The sequence below is a fragment of the Panthera onca genome, chromosome A2 (genome assembly GCF_046562875.1).
Source record: "Panthera onca isolate mPanOnc1 chromosome A2, mPanOnc1 haplotype 2, whole genome shotgun sequence".
Taxonomy (NCBI): domain Eukaryota; kingdom Metazoa; phylum Chordata; class Mammalia; order Carnivora; family Felidae; genus Panthera; species Panthera onca.
This window is the reverse complement of record NC_138340.1, coordinates 9,140,766-9,163,491: the sequence shown is the minus strand read 5'-3', so window position 1 is coordinate 9,163,491 and position 22,726 is coordinate 9,140,766. Positions and strand designations below refer to the sequence as shown.

General features: G+C 52.5%; 2 protein-coding genes across 9 annotated transcripts; one reads left to right on the top strand and one right to left on the bottom strand.

Moving 5' to 3' along the window:
• The first annotated feature begins 1,588 nt into the window (after positions 1 to 1,588).
• On the top strand, positions 1,589 to 16,365 carry SYCE2 (synaptonemal complex central element protein 2). Of its 6 annotated transcripts, none has more exons than XM_078443339.2 (5): positions 1,589 to 1,697; positions 2,353 to 2,468; positions 13,227 to 13,401; positions 14,849 to 15,037; positions 16,191 to 16,365. In XM_078443339.2, the coding sequence occupies exons 1-5, from the start codon at positions 1,683 to 1,685 to the stop codon at positions 16,236 to 16,238; spliced, it is 543 nt and encodes a 180-aa protein (XP_078299465.1). In that variant the 5' UTR covers positions 1,589 to 1,682; the 3' UTR covers positions 16,239 to 16,365. The 6 variants fall into 6 exon arrangements, with proteins under 6 accessions (XP_078299465.1, XP_078299463.1, XP_078299461.1 ...); XM_078443337.2 differs by having other exon boundaries at positions 13,191 to 13,401; XM_078443335.2 differs by having other exon boundaries at positions 1,615 to 1,697; positions 2,335 to 2,468; positions 13,191 to 13,401.
• Positions 15,527 to 21,745, bottom strand: GCDH (glutaryl-CoA dehydrogenase). 3 transcript variants are annotated; one of them, XM_060630390.3, is made up of 12 exons: positions 21,622 to 21,745; positions 21,406 to 21,535; positions 21,286 to 21,321; positions 20,850 to 20,993; positions 20,637 to 20,699; positions 20,197 to 20,367; positions 19,358 to 19,487; positions 19,060 to 19,276; positions 18,429 to 18,532; positions 18,041 to 18,166; positions 17,554 to 17,714; positions 15,527 to 16,101 (listed from the first exon to the last, which is right to left on the bottom strand). In XM_060630390.3, exons 2-12 carry the CDS (start codon positions 21,494 to 21,496, stop codon positions 16,028 to 16,030), a joined length of 1,317 nt encoding a protein of 438 aa, XP_060486373.3. In that variant the 5' UTR covers positions 21,497 to 21,535; positions 21,622 to 21,745; the 3' UTR covers positions 15,527 to 16,027. The 3 variants fall into 3 exon arrangements, with proteins under 3 accessions (XP_060486373.3, XP_081647871.1, XP_081647870.1); XM_081791745.1 differs by lacking the exon at positions 21,286 to 21,321; XM_081791744.1 differs by lacking the exon at positions 21,622 to 21,745 and having other exon boundaries at positions 21,406 to 21,613.
• Between the last annotated feature and the right edge of the window lie 981 nt (positions 21,746 to 22,726).

Here is a 22,726-nt window from a genome sequence, read left to right as displayed (position 1 = left end):
TGTCCCCCTCTCTCTCCGCCCCACCCCTGCTTGTGCTCTCTCTTTTTCAAAAATGAATAAACATTAAAAAAAAAAAAAAAGCCTAACACCATCTGCCCAGGTTGGATCAAATCGGCACATTGTATTTGTTTTGGGTCTTTCACATTTTAGATCCATGTGCCTAATGGTTTGAAGAGCCTGTGGGCTTGTCCTATCTCCTTTAGCCAGCACCTTGCTGAGATTGCTCCCTCCTAAACTTGGTGTTTCTCATTCTCCTGTGTTTTTAAGCTTTTGCTATTGTATATATTATTTTCACAAAACATGGTTGGACTTTGCTTGTCTTCAGAAGTTACACAGACGCTGCACCATTAAAAAAAAATTCCAGCAAATTGCGTGTTGCTTTTGTTCCCGGTCAGTGTGTACGTGTTTGTGTGTGCATGCTTAACAGTAAATCTTTGAGATTTTTCTCAGATAATCCTCAAATCTTCAAATCTGGTGCTGCAGGAAGCTACATTTTGCTTACATTGTGGCTTTGCCACAAGATACTAGTGTTAGCTGCTTTGTATTAAACTATTGTGTTCCATAGGTTTTTCTCTGAATCCCTTACGGTAGTCTGACGTTTTAGATTTCATTGCCTCAGTTACAGGCAAGTATGGATTTTGAGATTGAGTGGCAGTTTTATGCCGCCCCCTCCAGCCCCTCTTGCTGGTAAGAGAGCCCAGATTCAAGCCACGTTCTCCAGAATGTAGGTGTCAAGATGTGTGCCCGTCCTTGTGTGGCAGGAGACAGAGCCCTGCGCAGGATCCCTGCTGCCTCTCCTACCTGGACACTATGCCAGGTGTTTCAGAGAGCAGGTCCACCTTACCAGTGAACTGGAGCAAAATCCTAACCCCTTGCTTCGGCTCCCAGCCCAAACCTGCCCAACATTGCCACAACCCCTGTTTCTCCCTCCCCACTAGGCCTAGCTGCTCAAGCACACTTGAGTTTGCTCCCCTCAGGACCTTTGCACTGCAAACGCCTATTCAAATCCTTTGCCCATTTTTAAGGGGGGGGGGGGTTGTCTTATTATCCAGTTGTAAGAATTCTTTGTAGATGCTGGCTGTGAGTTATGAATACATGTTTTGCAAATATTTTCTCCCCATCTTTGACGCCCCAAGTGTCCATTATTACTGTTATTACTACCATTGTTCGTAAGAGATATGGGTCCGAGTCTGTAAAGGCCAGACCCTACCAAGCTTTTAAGAAGCTGACGGTTTTAGAGTGCACAAGTAACTCTGACTCAAGGTGGCACTGCATAAACTTTTTCACTTAAGGCAATAGGTCACAATCAAAGAACAGCAACCGTGAGGCCTTTTTCTTGCAAAGATTTCACGGGACAGCCCGGGTGAAGTGAAACCTAAGCGCTAACGCCGAGACAGCTCGATGCCCCCCACCCACAGAGCGCCCAGGATCCTCCCTTCTGGGCACACGCACGCCCAGAGACCGCCCCCTCCTCCCTCCAGGCGGCGCCCGCTGCGCGCGCAGCCCCTGGGACGGCCCAACCGCGGATTAACGGCCGACTCCGCCCCGCTGCGCGCGCAAGTTCCCAGAAAGAGGCGGAACCAGGCGCGCGTGATGCAGCACGTGCCCGGGGGGCGCGCGAGCCGGGGGGCGGGGCCGGCGCGTGCGCAGAGAGAGTGAAGGAGAAGGCGGGAAAAGACAGGATGGAGCGGCAGGGAGTACGCGGCGTTTGTTGCCTTCGCGTGGGCGGCGGGCGGACAGACTGGGAACGGCCGAGATCTCGGGCTTCCCTGGCGGACCAGAACCCGGCCGCTTGCCTCCTACCGTCGAGGCCACGCCTCGCCCGGCCGGGCCCCGATTTCTTGACTGACTGACCCGGCCCTGACTGACGGACGGGGGGGGGGGGGGGGGCCGTGTGACTGACACGGGCCGGAAGGACAGACTTCCACGCATGGCGCGTGGCAGGAGCAGGGTAGAGAAAGTCTCAGACACCCAGGCGCCGCACCCTTTTCTTTTCTACTTTTTCCCCTGCCTCTTCTTCCACGAAGGACTCGAGCCAGCACACACACCCCCAGTTAGGAGCCCGGGGCCCCCAGCGCCCCTCCCGGAGCCCCTGCCCTCACCCCAGCCCGCCCCGGTCTCCCCGCCTCCGTCCTCCGGCGCTCCGGGCGCAGGGCCGTCCCAGCGCACGTCCCCGACCTCGTGGTGCCCGTCCCAGCCCCGCGCGTCTCTCCTGGGGGGGGGGGGTCCCCGGCCTTGCGCAGCGGCACACGGAGGTGCCCGGGGTCGAAGGGACGGGAAAGGGGAGGGGGGGGGTCTGACCCCTTCTCGCCTTCCCTCCTCTGGCCTCTCAAGCGCTGGCTGTGCTCACAGGTCGACCTGCCCCACGTAGAGTGCAAGGACCCGGAGCCACAGCCGCTGGGGGACAGCAAGGAGCGGCAGCAGGACGAGGAGAACCGCGAAGAGGAAGCCGGTCGGGGGCCAGCCAGGTGAGGAAGCCCCCCCCCCACCCCGGCCCGACGGGGTCCACACCCTTCTCGTTCCCCCCGCCCCCCCCCCCCGGTTCTTCCGCGAGCCCCTGCCGGTGTCTGCTTTGGGTGCCTTTGCCCCGCGGAGAGGTCGCGCACCTGCTACGCGCCCGGCATGGTGCAAAGCGCTGGGACACAGCCGGGAGCTGACACTCGAGTGGAGGAGACAGACTGGGGGGGGGGGGGGGGAGCGGCGGGAGCGGGAGGGGATAGGGAGAGAGTGCCGGTTCAGATCAGAGAATCGCGGAAGTCTTCGTGGAGGAGGTGACGAGTGAACCCTGAGGGTAGGCAGAACTGTGCGGGAGGAGCCCAAGAGGAAGCTGGTAAGAGAGACAGACAGGTAATGGGACTTCGGGTGTTCGTTGCCCGTGAAAAGGTTTGAAATCGGGGGACACGAGGAGACGACAAGCCGGGCAAGGACTGTTGTTAATAAAGCTTTATTGGCACATAGGCACGCTCGTCTGTGGCTGCTTCTGCCCAGTCGAGTTTTTGCGGCTGAGACCACAGGGCCCCCAAAGCTGAAAAGGTTTACTACCCGGACCTTTGTAGAGGTTTGCAGTCCTCTGGGCGAAGGCATTAAAAGTGTCCCTCTGGCTGCCGTATGTAGAGAATAGATGGGCGAGGGCAGGAGTGGAATCTGGGAGACCAGTGAGGAGGGAGTCAGAATCATCCAGGTGCCAGGTGATTCCAACGTGGCCTGGGGTGATCTGCTGAGATGATGAGAAGTCGGATTCTGGATATATTTAAGAAGGTTGGGGGGGGGGGCGCCTGGGTGGCTGGGTCGGTTGAGCGTCCGACTTCGGCTCAGGTCATGATCTCACTGTCCATGAGTTCGAGCCCCGCATCCGGCTCTGTGCTGACAGCTCAGACCCTGGAGCCTGTTTCAGATTCTGTGTCTCCCTCTCTCTCTGACCCTCCCCCGTTCATGCTCTATCTCTCTCTGTCTCAAAAATAAATAAACGTTAAAAAAAAAATTAAAAAAAAAAAAGAAGGTGGGACGGACAGAAACAGCTAAGGGACTAGCTGTTGGAGCCAAAGAAAGAGCGGCATATCAGGGATGACCCAGACAGCTTTTCTCTCGCACATTTCTTTATTCACTACGTAAGTTTCTTTATTGAGGGTCGTCTTTGGCCGGACGCTGATGCCGAGCATGCAGCAGTGAACAAATCGGAATTTCTGCCGTCCTGGAGCTTTCTTTCACTGAGCAGTATGCACTTAAAGTTCCTCTGTGTCTTCTCGTGGCTCGATAGCCCATTTCTTCCCAGTGCTGAATAACACTCCATGGTCTGGATGGACCGCAGTTTGCGCATCCGTTCACCTGCTGAAGGACGTCTCGGTTGCTTCCACGTTTGGGCAATTCTGAACAGACCTGCTGTAAACATTCATGTGCAGGTTTTTGAGTGGACCTGAGTTTTCACTTCCTTTGGGAAAATACCGAGGAGCACAAGTGCTAGATCAGACGATAAGAGTATATTTAGTTTTGCCATGGGGCGCCTGGGTGGCTCAGTCGGTTAAGCGGCTGACTTCAGCTCAGGCCATGATCTCACGGTTCATGACTTCAAGCCCCGCGTCAGGCTCTGTGCTGACAGCTCAGAGCCTGCAGCCTGTTTCGGATTCTGTGTCTCCCTCTCTCTGACCCTCCCCTGTACATGCTCTGTCTCTCTCTGTCTCAAAAATAAATAAACGTTAAAAAAAAATTTAAAAAAAAAAGAGTATATTTAGTTTTGTCAGAAACTTCCAAACTCCTTCCAAAGGGGCTGTGCCAGCTTATAGCCCCGTCATGAATGAGAGAGTGTTCCTGTGGCTTGGCATCCTCGCTAGCATTTGGTGTTGTCGGTATTTTGGATTTTTCACCATTTTAATAAGTGTGAAGTAGTATCTCCTTGTGTTGACTTAGAGTTTCCTGAGGATATACGAAGTCAAACAGCTTCTCATTTGCATGTTTGTCATCCATATGTCTTTTCTGGTGAGCTGTCCAGATCTTTTGCTCATTCTTTAATCTGGTTGTTTATTTCCTTATTGGTTGTTTTTTTGTTTTTTTGAGAGAGAGAGAGAGAGAGAAAGTGCAAGCAAGGGAGACGCAGAGGGAGAGAGGGAATTACAAGCAGGCTACACACTCCGCATGAGCCCAGCGTGGGGCTCGATCTCATGATCGTGAGATCATGACCTGAACCAAAATCAAGAGTCGGACACTCAACCGACTGAGCCACCCAGGTGCCCCTGTTTCCTTACTGTTTCGAAGAGTTCGTTGTATATTTTAGACCAGTCCTTTCTCAGGCATGTATTTCACAACGATTTTCTCCCAGTTTGTGGCCTGTCCTTTCATTCAGTTTGTTCACTGTGTCTTTTGCAGAGCAGAAGTTTTTCATTTTAATCAAGTCCAACTTACCAATTTTTTTCTGTTGATGTTATATCTAAGAAGGTCCTCTAGATTCTTTCCTTTGATCTCTTCCGGAAGTTTTATAGTCTTGTGTTTGACATTCAGGTCTGTGATCTAGTTTTTGTGAAAGTGTGAGATCTGTGTCTAGTTTTTTTTCCCCCCTACCGCTCTCCAGTTATTTCAACACCATTTGTTGTAAAGACTCCTTTCTCCGTTGAATTTTCTTTGCTCCTTTGTCAAAGATCAGTTGACTGTATATGTGTGGGTCTATTTCTGGGCTCTCCACTCTGTTCTCTTGATCTGTCGTCTGTTTGTTCACCAATAGCACACTATCTGGATCACTGCAGCTTTATAGTAAGTTGAGGTCAAGTAGCATCAGTCCTCTGCCTTTGTTCTTCTACTTCAGTATTGTATTGGCTATTCTAGGTCTATTGCTGAGCTGATTTTCTAAAAGACAAATTAATAATAATGTCATTTCAATTGGTGGCAAGCGCTGTGAAGAAGCAAAATAGGGTAAGGACCAACTAGAGCGATAGGGAGTTTGGAGTAGTCGGGGAAGTTCTCTAAGGAGGTCTCGGGAGAAGAAACAGCCGCGAGGCCTCGGGGGCCCATATATGCCAGGCCGAGGATGAAGTCTCTGAGGTAGGAATAAGCTTGGTGTGTTCACAAAACAGTGATAAGCCCAGCATATCAGGCGTTGTGATTGGCAGCAGGGATCCCCTGAGTCCACCGGGCAGATGTGTTCATACCCTCCCGGTGCTTCCATCTGACCGAGAGGCAGATGCCGAACAAGCACTGACAAAGAAGAGATTGGGGCGCTGGGAAAACATTTCCCCCGGGGGCAGCCAGCCCTGAATAGGGAGCCAGAGACGGCGCCCTTGAAGAAGCAGCGCTGAATCCAAAGGTAAGGGAGAGTGGATGTTGGGTGGCCATGGGGGTCGGGAGGAGGAGTTTAGAAGAGTTCATGCAAAGCCCCTGTGCGGTTCAGGGAGCGGAAGGCAGGTCAGTGTGGCTGGGTGTGGGTGTGGGTGTGGGTGTGGGTGGGAGTGCAACAGGAACACCGGGGAGAGCTTGGCAGACGCCAGGTCACAAGGCGTTGTGTCAGCTATGGACTTATTCTGAGGACTTTTTTGGTAATAACTTTATTGAGATATAATTCACGTGCTTTACAATTCACGAACTTACAATGTACAATTCAGTTGTTTTTAGTATATTCACAGAGCTGTGCAACCATCACCACAGTCAGCTATAACCTTTTCTTCGCCCCAAAAAGAAACCTTGCACCCCTTAACCATCGTCCCCTAGTCTCTGCATCTTCCCCAGCCCCCTGGTAACCACTACTTTCTGTTTCCATGAATTTGCTTCTGCTGGACATTTCATATAAATGGAATCCTACACTTATGTGGTCCTTTGTGACTGGTTTCTGTCACTGAGCCCAGCGTCTTCAGGGTTTATCCATGTATCAGAACTTCATTTCTCTATGCGGCTGAATAATATTCTATATTATGGGATCCACCACATTTTATTTATCCATTCATTGGTTGGTGGACATTTGAGTTGTTTCTGCTTTTTGGTCCTTGTGAGTAATGCTGCTGTGAAGATCCATGTACAAATTTTAGTGTGGACATATATTTTTTCATTTCTCTGGGATAGATACCTAGGAGGGGAATTGCTGTGGCAGAGACGTGCCATGTTCTGGTTCCTGTATTCCAAAGACACTGGCTGCGTTGTGGAGAATGGGTGGGAGGGGATGTGAGTGGACACGGGGAGACCTCCCCTGGAGGTAGCATCTAGCAGGGCAGATGGAGAGGAACTCTTGAGAGGGTGGCAGGATCATTGAGTGAGGCATGAGGAAGGGGAAGAACCAAGGATGCCTCCCGGCTAGTGTGCTACGAAACAGTGAAAATGCCCGTGTGTCAGGCATTGTGATTGGCACCAGGGACCCTCCAGCTGTGGTGTGCTGGAGCCAGCGCCTCCCAGCTCGAAAGAGCTGGTTCTACACATCTCTTCCCAACATAGCACTTAGTGACTTTTTGTTGGTAGCTCGCGATTGGCTATAGTGGGAGTCTGCACCATGGAAATTGGCAAGCATTACCGATCAGACCTTTTTTTCTCCCCCACAGAGAGCCACTTGCTAAGTGTTTACTAGCACACCGCTTTAGACTGGTTTCCAGCAGGTAGTGGTTTCGGTGGCAGAGGCAAGAACACGGGTTCCATTTTACTCTTATTGAGCTTGAGGTGACTGGGGACATGCATGCGAACGCATCCAGAATACAGCCGGACTTGCTGACCTGGAACTCAGGGTGGGACAAGGGACTTCAGGTGGACTGTGGGTGTCACTGTTTCAGAGACAGGGGCAGGGTGAGTGAGCTCACCTGGGGAAGGAGTGAGACAAGACCAGGCTCGGGACAGGACTCTGAGGACTCTGGGTATAAAGCCAGCTTCTCCCCACCTCCCAGATTCCTCAGTTGTAAAGCAGGCTACAAGGTGGGGTGGTTTCTAGATGTGTATGATCAATTCAGGACCAGAAAAAAAGAAGGAAATGACTGAAGTCATTTGCTTGATAACATCTTCCTGCAAATAGCATGTTTAGACCTGGATTTAAGTGACAGACACAGACAATAGCATATCAAAGACTTCATAAGTTCCATAGGAGCTTTGGGCCGAAAAAACAGATGGATTAGAACCGGTGCAAGGGCCAATTAATAGATCAGCAGCAGACACTCAGTGACATGATTAAAATGTGAACACATTTTGGGAGAGAAAAGCAGAATGTGAAGAATGGGTTCAGTAGCTTTGAGTCAAACCTTCCCCCTTCCTGGCTGTACTTCAGCAAAACCTCATTTTGCCCAAGCAGTGGAGATTCTGTTGTGTTCCTCCTTGAATGTTTGATTAGCTTGCCTCCCCTCCTGGGCCTGCCGCCTGCGGTGGTCAGAAGTGGCTGGCGGATTGTTTACTTGTATATCTGTTAGAGGCCACGGAGGGAGGGCCCCGCCAGCGGGCGGCTCTGGCTCAGACGCCTGCCAATCACAGCTTTACCTGGAGCGAACAGATGGTCTCTTTACTTAGACCCATTTCCTCACCGTTCCCGGGCCCCCTGCCAGCGCGGGCCCTACTCGGGAACTGTGTCCTAATCCTCACAACCGAATTTGGGACTCCTTAGGAGGACAGATCGTAAAAGATGAGCGTGGTAAAGTGTTCACAGCCCCCACCCCGAGTCTCCCCCACTCGACCCCTCTGCGGGCCATGCACACCCAGCCTGCTTTGTTGGGCCTACTTCCATTCTCTGGCATCCATCCAGAGTTGGGCAGCAGAAGCAGGCCTGGGAATGGGGGAAGCCAATGAAGAGGACACTGTGCATTTTGTTTATTAAAGTTAATTGGTGAACGCAGGCCCAGGGAAGCCTATGATTCATTAGCATCCCGATTAATATGCAGCTGCTGAGTATTAAGGAAAATGAAATGGAAAGAAGGAAATCCCCAAAGGAGAGGTTGGAAAAAATCAGGAAGCTCTCTGCAGACATCTGATGCAGGCCTTTGTCCCACCACGAAATTTGAATGAGATGAATTCAAGTGATTTTTCACCATTTGCATAGCTGCCATGAAGCCCGCTCCAGCCCCATCCCTCGAGCCTGAGAAAGGAGCGACTTTGAACTGTCAGCAGCTCCAGCAGCTTGTGAGCAATTACATAAAAAGAAGCACCTGTTTTTATCGTTGATTTTAATTTCAGGATCCTTACACTGTCGGGACAAGGCAACTATGGGTACAAGGAAGTTTGTGAGCAGGAATGTTTCACCTGGCTCTGGAAGAAGTTCCTTCCTTTAAGCATTCATTGAATATCTGTGCCGCCTTGGGGATGTGCAGAATGCAGTCCCCATCCTGACCGTGCACAGTGTGCTGGAAGGATTGAATGTGTATAAACCATGGGAGTGTTGTGATCAGTAAGCGGAGGTGCTGTGGGTGCAGTAGCAGAACTCCGAATGGTGAAGTTGTATGAAGGGAAAGTCATTTCAGGCAAAAGCTGATGGGTTTGGTGAAGTTGTTGAAGGTTCCAAATTGCTCAGAGTGGAGGGTAGAAAGGGAAGGTGGCAGCTAGGGCCCTCCCTGGAAGGCCCTGTGTGCCGTGCTAGGGAATGTACTTGATACTGTGGCAGGTGAGAACTCTCATAAGCTGTCAGGCAGGAGTAGGACATCAAATTGCAGTTCAGAAGGTCCCTAGGGACCGGGTGAGACATGATAGGTGAATTGCACATGATGGAGACGAAATGATAGATTTGGGAGAGATTAAGGAGTTAGAAAGGAGGGCTTTCTCACAGGATGTGGAGGATCAGAGAGAAGCTGGACTCTAGACTCACTGCTGAGTTTCTGGCATGGGAACTAGGTGGCTTTTGGTGTCATAGGAGGATGTTGATACCAGCGTGCAAATTCGAAGGAGTTTCAGATGCTTCTGGGACAGCTAAGTAGAGAGGGTCTGGAGGTAGTCAGATATGTTGTTGGGAGCTCAGGAGACAGACATGGACCAAGAATAAGCTTGAAGGTTGTGGTAGCTTGAAGATGGATGGTAATGAAAGCCCTTGCTGGCCATTCATTTATTCCATGCCCCTTTACTACTGCTATCATGAAGCGTAGGTGAGTGACACATAGCCCAGTCCCCCAGAGACTATGGGGGAGAGGCTAAGGTGCAGTCGGTGACACGGTAGGTGCTGTGTGCACGTAACTCAGCCAGAAGAGAGTTTCTAGAAGAGGCAGGATGTAGGTAGGGAAAAGGACTGCCAGGGCATTCCAGCTACAAGGGTGCCTTTGGGGAATGACAGGTTGTGCATTGTGAGGTGGTGGGTTAGCAGGAAAGGCCAACAGGGAGGAGGTTTGAGGGTTCTGGCTTCAGAGCAAGGATGTGAACGATGGTGTAAAGGGAAGAGAGCAGGGCCAGCAACAGAGCCTGGGGATGCCACGTGATGGGAATGGCAGGGAAGGGTGGAGTCAGAAGGTCAAGGGACTTATGGTCTGAGGTATCTTCCAGGTGCCACTGGGGACTTTGGCAGGAGACTCTTCATTTGAGAACTGGGGCAGGAACAAGTGGGCTGAGAAGAGAGTGAGAGGTGAGACATGTGCTCAGAAAGTGTCAGCAGCTCTTTCTAGAAGAGCTACGTGGCTGTGAAGGGGAGGAAAGAGGAAGGTGGCTGGCCGAGGGATAGCTGGTGTCTGAGGGGAGGGGTATGGGTATGTGTGTTGTTTTAATACGTAAAACTGGAGATGCCATGCCTTGGAAAGGGCCAGCCCAGAAGAGAGATCAAAGGTACAGGAAGAGGGCAAGGTGCAAAGGGGATTGGGATCAGGAGCCTGGCAGAGGCATGGAACCCTTCACTGACTGCCAAGCTGGGAGTTTGGAAAGAGGAAGGGTAGTTGTGGATGCATTTATGGGGGGTGCAGTGGAGGGAGTTATTGGCCTGCACTGTTTCTGTGTCTGCTCAGCCTGAGGGGAAGCAAGTGTGGGATCAGGGACAGGAGAATTATGAAAGTTTGGAATGACTTGAGAGGAATGAGAAGGAGGAGACCAGAGCACAGGCAGGATTCCCAGTCCTAAGGACTCCCAGAGGCTCGAGAGCAAGACTCTGCAGTAACCCTGTTCACGGGATCATGATTTCGTCCAATGTCATTCAAGTTCCTGAGTTTGAGAAAAATACAGCACTTGGTTACGAGAGTCAGGGTGGAGTTTTGGTGTGGGTGTGACACAGGGTTGAAGGGAAGAGCAACTGAGGCCCCCAGCTGGAGACTGAAGTAATAGAGCCCCTGGTTTAGGCTGAACAGGAGGGCAGTCAGTGCTTGAGGTCTCAGGGAAATCAAACGCCAGGTTTTCTTGAACCTGTGTCCCCAACTTCATTACCATCATGCAAAGCATGCCTGTCTTTTTAGGAGCCATCCATTTTGTGTTTTTCACATGCATCCAAATGTTACAAAAGTCTGAATGTGAAAATACCAGTGTGGGGGTGCCTCACAGTCTCAGGGTTGTGAGTTTGAGCCCCATGTTGGGTGTAGAGATTACTTAAGAATAAAATCTTAAGGGGCACCTTAAGTCAGTCAGTTAAGCATCTGACTTTGACACAGGTCATGATCTCATGGTTTGTGCGCTCGAGCCCTGCTTCTCTCTGTCTCTGCCCCTCACTCACTTGAGTCCTTTCCTCTCCCCCCCAAAAAATAATAAATTTTCTAAAAATCTTAAAAAATAAGAAAAAAGTGACAGTGTCCAAGGTCTGAATTAATCTTCTTTTGCCTCACTTCCCTGAAGGAAAGGAGTAATCGCAAGCTAAGGGGGTCATAAACTCCTTTGGTAAACCTTTGTCCTACAGTAAAATGACTTTTTATGAGAATGCTCAGGAAGCCTTTAGTTGCTCTGTTGTTTTCTAGTTGACATAAGTCTTCGCTATAGATCATCTGCCTCAGGGACACACTTTCCCATCTTGATAAATGCACGCGTGTCCTGCCTTGGAGGCTGGTGAACTTGTATGTTTTGTACAAAGCCAGAGGAGGAAAGAATAGATCAGATGGAAGGTGTCCTTAATTCATTCGACAAACAATGGAAGATTTACTATGTGGTGAGTGCTGGGAATTCAGAGATAAATAGGACACAGCCCTCTGGCGGGGGGGGGGGGGGGTGGGGAAGGGATGTGAGTTGTGACAAGCACATGCAGTGATAGAGACAGGCACAGGGTCCTGGACACGTTCTCAAAGGAGCATTGGCCTGGGCTAGGCCTCATAGGTCAAGTCAGAGAGTCAGCACAAGCCAATGAGGCAAGAAATGATCTGGCAAAAGGAATACTCAAGGGCCAGGACACAACTGAAGTCTTGGGCCTGGGAACTTTCATGCAGATGAGAGCTCTGGACACCCAGGCTCTTGTGCTTAGGGATTTTACTGTGCTTGTATCCTGAGCCAAATGAAGAGCTTAGCCAGTCAGGAAACCACCAAGAAAAAATAGTTTTATGGGGGAAGCATCCAAAACTCAAGATGTAATTTTCTAAGGAATCGGTGCCTGGCTTGTGGTCTTGGCTGACCTTACGGTTGCTCGTCACCTGGTGTGTTTAGGAGCTGCTCTCTTGGCACCTCTGAGTCTCAGCCATTAAGACCTGGGAGGACCTCAGAGGGTGAAGAAACTGAGGACCCCAGGGGCAGCAGGACGTGGGCTGCGAGTCAGGCCACCTGGGTGCCATACCCAGCTCTGCCACACACTGGCAGAGAAAGTGACATAACCACGCTGAGCCTGTGTCCTCAGCTGTGAGGTAGGTAAAGATGATGAGTGGACCAACCCCAAAGCATGGTCAAGAGGATGCAGCACAGGCGTTGAGCTTAGCACAGTGCCTGACAGATGGAAGGTGCTTACAGATCAGATAAACCAGAGGTGAAGGACAAAAAGAAATGGGGCCCAGAAACAATGATGCAAGTCCCCCTAATCCTGTTTAAAGAAGAGAGAGATTTGGGGCACCTGGGTGGCTCAGTTGGTTAAGCATCCAACTTTAGCTTGGGTCATGATCTCACCGCTCATGAGTTTGAGCCCCATGTTGGGCTCTGTGCTGACAGCTCAGAGCCTGGAGCCTGCTTCGGATTCTGTGTCTCCTTCTCTTTCTACCCCTTCCCCACTCCTACTCTGTCTCTCAAAAATAAATAAACGTTACAAAATTTAAAAAAACAAACTCTTGCAGGTCTTGAGAAAGCAATCTATATGCAGACTCCTTTTAAAAAAATTTTTTAAATGTTTATTTTGAGAGAGAGAACACACACAAGAGCAGGGGAGGGGCAGGGAGAGAGAGAATCTCAAAGCAAGCTTCGTGGTATCGGTGCAGAGCCCAACATGGGGCTTGATCTCTCGAACCATGAGATCATGACCTGAGCCGAAATCAAGAGTCAGACACTCAACTGAATAAGCCACCCAGGCACCCAATATATGCAGAATCCTTCTAGATTTTTACAGTCTCTGCCCGGATCTATAGTTGTTTATATACTATAAATAGTTTAACTGATGCTTATTTCAAAGCAGCAAGTGGTATAATGAAATGACTGTGGGTTTTGGACTCAGGCAAATCCCCCTGTTCTGGAACCTTAGGTGGATTTTGTTTGCACCTCTGGGTCTGTTTCCTCAATTATAAAATGAGGATACTGCCCCTGCCTCTCAGGGCAGTGTGTGAATGAAATAAACAAGTGTCGCCCACAGGAGACACACAACACTGGTTCCCCTCCCACCACAGAGCTAATTCAGATCAGCAGCACTCTCAGGAGAGCTTGGTGTTGACCTCAGTTTCCTGTACTTTCAGAAGTCAGGTTTCTAGCCCCTCTATCGCCACCTCCAGTGCCAACCGCCAGCTGATGATGCTAGAAGGGAAGTCAGGACCCTACTTTTCCTCTCTGGACTCGAGCATCGACATCCTGAAGAAGAGGGCCCAGGACCTGATTGAAAACATCAACGAGAGCAGGCAGAAGGACCATGCACTCATGACCAACTTCAGGGACAGCCTCAAGATCAAGGTGACAGATTCTCCCACACACTGCAAAGCCCCGGTCTGCAGGGAGAGGGAGTCCTATGTAAAGGGTGAAAGGGGAGGGAACGAGCTGCTGCTGCTAAGCGAACTGCATATAGTACCACATGACAGGGCCAGGATGAGGAATGAAGGTCCCTCTTGCACCCACAGCCCAGCCGGCCCTCTTATTTCATGCCAGTGCTAATGGCCAGGGGAGTAGGGACTGAGACAGAGCCTTCATTGTCACACCCATTTGTCCTCCAAAAGTTGAATGGTTTGTGGGGTGTCTGACTGGCTCAGTCAGTATAGTCTGCAACTTTTTTTTTTTAATGTTTGTTTCTTTTTTTTGAGAGAGAGAGAGACAGAGTGTGAGCAGGGGAGGGGCAGAGAGAGAGAGGGAGACATAGAATCCAAAGCAGGCTCCAGGCTCTGAGCCATCAGCACAGAGCCTGACGTGGAGCTCGAACCCAAAAGCTGTGAGATCATGACCTGAGCTGAAGTCAGACGCTCAACTGATGAGCCACCCAGGTGCCCCTATAGCCTGCAACTCTTGATCTTGAGGTTTTAAGTTCAACCCCACATGGGGTGTAGAGATTAGCTAAAATTCTGGGGCACCTGGGTGGCTCAGTTGGTTGTAAGTGTCTGACTTTGGCTCAGGTCATGATCTCACTGTTCGTGGGTTTGAGTCCTGCATTGCACTCTGCTGTCAGCGCAGAGTGAATTCTGTCTCCCTCTCTCTCCGCCCCTCCTGCATGCATTCTCTCTCCCTCTCGCTCAAAAATAAAAATAAACATTAAAAAAAATTTCTATGATCCCACTACCCAGAGGCTACTTTGTCACATTTTCTTTTTGAGAGACAGAGACAGAGCATGGCGGGGGCGGGGCGCAGAGAGTGAGAGGGAGACACAGAATCCGAAGCAGGCTCCAGGCTCTGAGCCGTCAGCACAGAGCCCGATGTGGGGCTCGAACCCACGAACTGTGAGATCATGACCTGAGTGGAAGTCGGACGCTTAACTGATTGAGCCACTCAGGCACCCCTGTTACATATTTTCTCACTAACTTGTTTGAGTCTGTTCAATATATATATACATACATATATCTGGGTGACTCAGTTGAGCATCTGACTCTTGATTTTGGCTCAGGTCATGATCTCACTGTTTGTGGAATCGAACCCTGCATCAGGCTCAACAGCACGGAGCCTGCTTGGGATTCTCTCTCTCCCTTCCTCTCTCTCTCTCTCTCTCTCTCTCTGCCTCTCCCCTGCTGTGCTTTTTCTCTCTCTCAAAATAAATAAACATTAAAAAAAATTCAAAATACAGGCAATTTCACCTCCAGTCACTGGAATTTTTTTACCATTTTTATAAGATATATTGCAGAAATCTTAGCCATTTAAAACAAATGTCTTGTGATGCCCCTTCCTTGATTTTCTAAAAATATGCCTTATTCTTTAAAAGGTTTCAGACCTGACAGAGAAGCTAGAAGAGAGGATGTATCAGATTTACAATCACCACAACAAGATCATTCAGGAAAAGCTCCAAGAGTTCACCCAGAAAATGGCAAAGATCAGCCATTTGGAGACGGAGCTCAAACAAGTGTGCCACACCGTGGAGACAGTGTACAAAGATCTGTGCATCCAGCCTGAGGTACGAGATATAAACTCCTGCATGGGGCCACCTCCTGAGGAAGGAGAGTTGTGGAGGCTAAGACGAAAGCAAATGTCAACACAAACCAAGTCTGTCAGCACCGTGCCCAGCCCTAAACCCCACAGGGGCCGCTGTCACTGCAAAACTCCTTCAGATGCTCTTGCCGTCTCACTGGTGGCCCCAGGTTCCCCTCTGCGGTGGTGTGTCTGAGCTGAGAAGCTGGACCGCTGTTATTTCCCACCACTGTGTGGTCAGCTGTGTGGTGACAGAAAGGACAAAGGCCTCTCTGTCTACAGCCCTCCGCCCTGGTCAGCACCTAACCAGGGTTATTACAGCAGAGCCCAAGACTCAAGACACAGGCCAGACCACTTGAGGGGGGGGGATCCCCACCACACGGCCCCACGTTTTTCCTGTGACCGAAATGACTTCTTGGGTGCTTACGAGTGGGAAGTGAGAGACATTGATTAAACATGGCCCAACACTGTGGGGTCAGACACGCAGACTCTTTATTATTCTCTCTTTCGCTTTCATTCTGCTCCAACCTCCAGCATAAGGCACTTACCCCCAGGATGGGAGGATCAGAGGGCACACGGTGAACTCTTGCTGTGGCAGGCAGGGGGCGGGGGGGCACGGGGAGGCGGGATTTGCTCAGTCAGACACCAGATCAGTGTCACAGAGACTGCTTCCATGTCACTCTCCTTCCCTCTCCCTGCTCCCCTGTCAAGAGAAGCTTCTGTTCCAAGATAAGTGGAATCCATTCCCATCCACAGTTAAAAGTGGGTTGAGAAACTTGGTACAGAGAGTCCCATCTTCTTTTTAAGGAACACATTTGAATGACTTCAAAGGGAAAATTTTGATAATTAAGAATCAGTGTCTCTCACTTCCCACTATAAAAATTGGCTCCATCTGCCACCTCCCTGAGTAAGCTCAGAGCGTAGCATTTCCCTGGGAAGGAGCCGGAGGCCATCTGGGCTCCCGGGTGAAGTGTGCTCACTTGCTGGCCGTGAACGCTTGGATCCCCGTGATTGCCCTTCCAAGGATCAGAGCGTGAATGTCGTGAGTGCCTGGACAAGACAAATACAGAGTTGGTTTGGAGTCTGAACAGCTCATGACTTCCCTTTAAAGTCAATCTTCATGTCTCTCCTCCCCCTAGGCTATTACTGCGGAAGACGAACAAACCCACAGAGATGGTGAGAGCTGACAGCTTCTGGGAGAGTCCCCTCTTAGGCTCAGAGGCCACCATTCAGGCCATGCTGAGAAAATTGTTTTTCACAGTTCTGTAAGGCATCTTGGCAAAAAATGAAATAAAATAAAATAATCCAAAAGTCCTTGTGCCAGACCCAAAACTTCAGCAAGCCCAGCTCTGGCCATCGGCCCAGCTTTGGCACTCCCTGCGCTTGGCAAATTCACCCCCTCCCCTGCACAGGTGGTTAAATGTTTGATTTTCAACCCATTCATGCTCCTTTCCCAGAGGCTGAGATTGCTGCAGAGCTCTGTGGGGACAGGTCAGGCCCTTCTTAGCTACAGATGGGATGGGAAAGCAAGTATCAGACAGATTGCTTGTCCCAGCTGATCTCCCCTGTCCTAAAGCCACTATCCCCGTGTCCCACATCCTCTGCTCTTAACTCTGGGTAACATTTTACAGCCCTCAGTGCTCTTATATGCTTTTCCTCAGCTTAAAGGGGTAGAAGGCAGGGATTACTGCCTCCTTCTTATGGAGCAAAATAAGTGTGTTTATTTCCTAAAGTGTATATCTGACCTGGTCCCTCCCCTGCATAAAACACCCTGAAGGCCCTCCTCTGCTTGTCCTCAGGGTCATTCCCACACCTCAACCCTCCTTCTTGCTTTTTCTGGAATGTCCCATCCAGAATAACATACAGAAGCTATTTCAAAAAAAAGAAAGAATAAGAAAAAGCTATTTCACTGCCTCTGCCCAGGGAGCTATACCTCTCTTAAGGCCTAACGTGCTCCCACTTTCTTCCCAAGATAAGCACCCGCCTCTTACAACTCCCCCTTTTTCTGCCTGGCTCATACTAGACTGTACTTTTTTTAATGATTTTTCTTCCATGTCTGTCTTCCCCAGGGGTTCTGGGCCCAGTGTTAGTCACAACCAGTTCCCAGGTGCAGACACCACAGCCTGGTCATGATTTATCTTTTTTTTTTTTTCTCTTAACATAAAAGGGAGTGGTGATTCCCGTGTGTAGCTGCACTCTTGCTCCCTGGCATCCACCAGCTCACTCTAGGCATCGTGCCCCACTCTGGGGATGCCCAAGGAGGTTGGAAGCAGTCTGGGGAGCACCCCTCCTCCCGAGCACCCTGGGGGAAAGGGCTGAGAGCATTTCACTTCCACAGTCCCAGTGTGAGCTACCCCTAATAAGAATACAGAGTGGGACTTGTCCCAGGTCACACTGCTAGTGATGACAACTGGGAGCAGGGCTCAGGCCTGCTGTCCCCACCCCCCTTCTCTAGACAGTGAGGCCGCTGTAACACTCCTCCCCACAGAGCCCCAGCCCTACCTTCATAGGTGTTCACAGACTCCAGGTTCATGACATGCCGGATCACGTGATACTCATCAGAAATCCCATTCCCCCCTAGCATGTCTCGGGCCTGGCGGGCGATATCCAGGGCCTTCCCACAGTTATTCCTCTTCAGCAGGGAGACCATTTCCGGAGTGGCCCTGGGAGTGGCACAGACATGGAACAAGTAAGGGGTCACAAAAACCTGACCCCAGGCATCCCTAAGCCCTGGGCAAACCCCCCTGGGCAAAGCCAGGGGAAAAGATTCCCCAAGTCACAGACACAGCAGCAGACACTGAACTCCCAGTTAGGGATAAGCGGGCAGTCTTGTCCCATCAAGGCCAAGAGGGCAAGAAGAGATAGGTCCCCAGGAACCACCAGGCAGGAAGGACATTTCTCCCCAGGGCCAGCCACCACCATGTCCAGGAGGGGCACGGCGTCCCTTCCTTGCTGCCTCCACCCTGCTTCCCCGATATGCGGCCCCTACTTGTCTTGGTCCTTTAAGCGGCCAAGCTGCAGGCAGGCGTGAAGGCCCAGCGTGATCTCAGTGAGCATGTCTGCCAGCTTCTTCTGAATCAGCTGGTTCCTGGCCAGGGGGGCCCCGAACTGGATCCTAGGCGGGCAAGTTCAGGGTAAGTATGAGCAAGTTCACGCCCCAGCCTAGGAAGCCTTCCCAGGCTGCCTCAGCCCTCGCTAAGTTCACCCTGGCCCTGTCATTGACTCAGCCCCTCACTGCTCAAAAGGACTTCCCAGGCTGTTACACCGAGTGAGAAACTTACGTCCGGTGGGCGGGGAATGGGGAGACACCAGTTGGGTAAGGGATGGAGCCCGTGCCCCCCCCCATCCCCAAGAGCCCTCCTGGCAACCCCACAAACCTATCCAGGGTGTACTGCCGGGCTGTGTGCAAACAGAATTCGGCAGCTCCGAGCACGCCCCAGGTGATGCCAAACCGGGCATTGTTTAGGCAGCCAAAGGGCCCCTGTAGGGTTGAGAGAGGGGCCTCAGCCCCACCGGGAGCTGAAAGGCCCTGTTCTCAAGTAGGGGGAAGCCCCCTCTCCAGACACGCAGTCAGTATAAACAGAGGGACTCAGGGCAGCCATTTGGATCCCACACGGTCCTGGCACCAGAGCTCATGCACAGCAAGTCTTGCTCGGCGCCTGCTCACCCTTGGTTTGCACGCAGTTTTACCCAGCCCAGGATCTGGGTTGGATGCTCAGGTCTAGGAGGTGACATAAGGAGACAAAAAGATGCACACGCATCAAAGGGTTAAACTGGTTCCGGACTGTGTGTGGCCAGGGCAGAGCCGGTATGAGCAAGATGGTCACCAAAGGGGCAACTTCCACACATCGGAGAGCCAAGTAGAACCTCTCAGAATCACTAGTGTGTGGGCTCCACAAGCACAGGGACTGTGTCTGTTCCCCAGCTGGGTCCCCGGCCTGGCGCCTGCCCAAGAAAGCTGAGCCAGCAGGTGACCTGATACCAGTTCCCAAGGTGGCCATTGCTCACCGACAGACCAGATACATCAGGCAGCACGTTCTCCTCCGGCACCTCCACACCGTCCATGACGATCATGCCTGTGGACGACGCCCGCAGGGAGAACTTGCCCTCAATCTTGGGGGCTGAGAGGCCCCGCATCCCCTTCTCCAGCAGGAAGCCCCGAATGCGGCCATCTTCACATCGAGCCCACACTACAAACAGGTCGGCCACAGGTGAATTGGTGATCCTGGGGGAGGGACAGGCAGTGAGGATCTGGCCACCTCCCCCCTGCCCCTGCCCACCTGCCTGAGACACCCAGACCCCTCACCAGGTCTTGGTCCCGTTGAGGGTGTAGCTCTTGTTAGATGGGTTGTGACGGGCTCTGGTCTCCATGCTGCCAGGGTCACTCCCATGGTTGGGCTCTGTGAGCCCGAAGCAGCCCAGGAGCTCCCCCTTGGCTGCAGGCACAAGACAGGGTCACAAATCTGCCTGTCCCCCACTCATCCCCTCAACTGAAAATTGTCAGTCTCTCGATCAAGCCAGGCCAAAGGCAGACCCAACCCTGCTCTCGTGGCACTCCCGGGGGGTATGGGGACAGCCTCAGCCCCCCAGGCCACAGTAACAATGCCACGATGGGGAGAGGCCGCCACAGGAGTCAGGAAGGAGTCAGATAATCTGTCTTAAAGTCAGTGAAAAGGAGTTAAGCAGGAGGAGGAAGGACGGAGAAGAGTGGTCCCAGCAGGGGGTACAGAGGTGCCAAGGCCCAGTAGTACATTCGGAGAATCCCAAGAAGCCGAGTCTGGCTGAGGAGAAGCAGTCAAGAGAGTGGCCAAAGGTGAGCTGGAATGGTCAGCAGAGGCCTACTCATGCACGGCCTTGTGGACTCAGTCAGAAAGTTAAGACTTTAAACTCTGGGCTGGGGATGGGGGAGCAAATTAGGAGGGAGATGACGGTGGTGAGAGAGGGGCAGAGTCGAGAGAGACCCAGGAGGGGACAGTCCGGATCAGACGGAGCAGCGGGGCCCCGGGATCTGCAGGGAATCTCGGTGGCCACTGGGGCTATCTTGCAAGTAGGGGAAGAAGGCAGGCTCTGGGGACAGTCCCATTCCCAAGTTCCAGACCACTGGGACGGTCTGGTTTCCGGCAGGCTCCACAGGCAGCTGCTCACCCAGCCGGGGCAGGTACTTCTGCTGCTGGGCCTTGCTGCCATAGGCGTAGATGGGGTGCATGACGAGGGAAGACTGGACGCTCATTGCTGACCTATAGCCGCTATCCACCCGCTCCAGCTCTCGGGCTAGGAGCCCATAGGCCACAGAAGAGACTCCAGCACAGCCATACCCTGAGGGGAGGGGAGGGAAGACAGGGCAACGGGAGACAAAGCCCAGTGTGACTCCTGGGGTCCAAGAGACGGAGCTCCATAAGGGAGCCCAAGGAGGGGGCACCAAGCTGGCCCTAGCTTGAGGGTTTATTCATTTTCCCTCGCAGCCACTTTCAGAAGGAGGCGTAACCGCCTCGCTTTGCAGATTGGGAAACTCAGGATCAGGGATAGGAAGGGGCTTTCCAGGACACAGTGGGGGCGGCGGCGTGTGGAGATAAATCTATCCCTACCTTTGATGGTGGGGCCCAGCACACCAAGCTCCCCCATCTCTGAGATGATCTCCCGGTGAAAAACTGCAAAGAGACAGATGCCCAAATTCAGGCCCAGCCCCAGCCCACTGGAGCCCCCATCCCAGCGGCACAGGAGTCCAGGGGCCCAGCTAAAGCAGGCAGAGCAGGTGCGCACGGTAGGGAGTGCCCACCCACCCCCGCCTGCCTGGGCACCTTCGTTGCGATTGGCCAGCAGGATTCGGGGCATGAGGCGCTCCTGGCAGTAGGTGCGGAAGGTGTCCCTGATGAGGATCTCATCCGCGGTCAGCTGCTCCTCCAGCAGCAGCGGGTCCCTCCAGTCAAATTCAGGACGTGAGGCTGGGACAGGGAGCAGAGAGTGGGGCCGGGCTTGACTCAGCCCAGCCCACCACCGCACCCTCCTCTCCTGGAATCCTCAGCCCCACTCCTCCACTCCCATCTGGCTCTGGTGGATGTGGGTTGCAGAGAAGACTGACAAGATGGCATTTCTCCGGGAAACTCACTGCCTCTGGCCCTGGCCACGCCCTGCCTCCCCGCCCCGGCAGTCGTCGATTCTGGGACAGAACCCACCCGGGGCAGACAGACAGCTGGACAAGGGCCGCAGGCGCCCGGCGCAAGGAGGGGTCCTTACACTTGGCCGCTCGGTTCTGTGTCTTCCCGCCCTTTTCTGCAAACACAGGACGGGAAAGTCACCCCGGGAATGTTCCCGAGCCTCCAGTTCCACCCTCCCCGCCCCCGACCCGGCACTGACCAGTTTGCGTCGCCGCCGAGCCCCACCCGCGCAGGAGGCTCAGGCCTGGTCCACGGCTCAGCAGCCGCCCGGAAACGCCTCTCAGGGCCATTTGAGCAGCGGACGGGCAAGCGGAGCAACCACGGCCAACCTGGAGGAGCAGGGGCGTCAGAGCGGCGTGGCTCCCACCGGCAGGCCTGGCCCCCGGCACCAATCGCCCCTCTCGCGGGTGCTTACCTGAGGCCTCCGCGCTCACCGTACGGTCCACAGTACAACAGGCAAAAGCTTCTGACCTCTGGAGGGGGTGGGAGGGGCGGATGCCGAATGGGGCCTCTCATTGGTGTGTGCTCGGACTCGGCTCCTCCACAGCTCTGCCTTTTAAATGGGCCACGGTAGCCTTGCCGGTGGAGCCAGCTTGGCCCAGGCCAAGCTTTATTAGCTGCTTTAAGAAGCAGAACAGGGAGGGGGCGGAAGGTGAGTGCTGGGAGCCAATTGGCCAGCTGGATTCCTGTTCTGATTGGCCCTAGGAGGGGGCTCGGCCTACACCTGATTGGTCAGTTGCAGGGGGCGTGTGCGGAGGGATTCTGGCGTTTAAGTGAGGCAACTGAGGCCCGAGAAAAAGAGTCCTGGAACCCAGACCTCGATGTCTCCTCTAATGGGTGCTGTGGGGGTGTGGGGTGGGCTCCAGCGGGCGATCTCAGTCCAACCTGCCAGTCTGTTCCAGGAAGTATGGGTAGCCACGTGTGACTGCGTGCGTGACTTGGAGTGATGCCATGCGCTGTGCTTCAAACGTCTACGTGTGTGATTGTGGCTCTGCATCTGTAGGTGCGTGTGCGACGTTGTGGGGCGGTTGACTGTGGGGCGGTTGTGTGCCACTGTAACTGGGGCTGTGGCTGTGTGCCTGAATGTCTGTGCATTTGTAAGCTGGTGTGACGGTGTTCTGTGTGATCGTGCGTCTGTATGTGTGACTCTACGTTGTGATGGTTTTCTCTCTAGGTGTGTCTATTATTTATGTGACAACACGGCTGGATATTTGTGTGTGTGTCTGTGTGGTTGCGTACCTACATGTGTCAGTGTGATTTGGCCTATGTGCACTTGTGTGTGATTGTGAGCGTGATACGAGTGTCCGCCTGAGTGAATGGCTAGGCTCACCCAGGTCACGTTTACGAGCATTTGTGCGATGTACATTTCAATCTGGGTGCACTGTGCTTAACCATCTCTGTATCTAAGAGGCACGTATCTACCATGACATGGCCTTTTCCCAGGTGGGGAAAGTAAAGCCCAGAAAGCAGAATGATCTTACTCAAGGTTACAGTGGGCCAAGTGCAGAGCAGGGACCAGC

Excerpts from the sequence above, each read along its gene's own strand:
- GCDH (XM_060630390.3), bottom strand. The coding sequence starts at position 21,496 with ATGGCCCTGAGAGGCGTTTCCGGGCGGCTGCTGAGCCGTGGACCAGGC. Across the intron at positions 20,700-20,849 it reads GCTGGCCAATCGCAACGAAG|TTTTTCACCGGGAGATCATC; the intron begins GTGCCCAGGCAG and ends GTCTCTTTGCAG. Across the intron at positions 17,715-18,040 it reads CGCTTAAAGGACCAAGACAA|GGCCACTCCGGAAATGGTCT; the intron begins GTAGGGGCCGCA and ends TGCCACTCCCAG.
- SYCE2 (XM_078443334.2), top strand. The coding sequence starts at position 1,931 with ATGGCGCGTGGCAGGAGCAGG. Across the intron at positions 2,469-13,190 it reads GCCGGTCGGGGGCCAGCCAG|AAGTCAGGTTTCTAGCCCCT; the intron begins GTGAGGAAGCCC and ends CTGTACTTTCAG. Across the intron at positions 15,038-16,190 it reads ATCTGTGCATCCAGCCTGAG|GCTATTACTGCGGAAGACGA; the intron begins GTACGAGATATA and ends TCCTCCCCCTAG.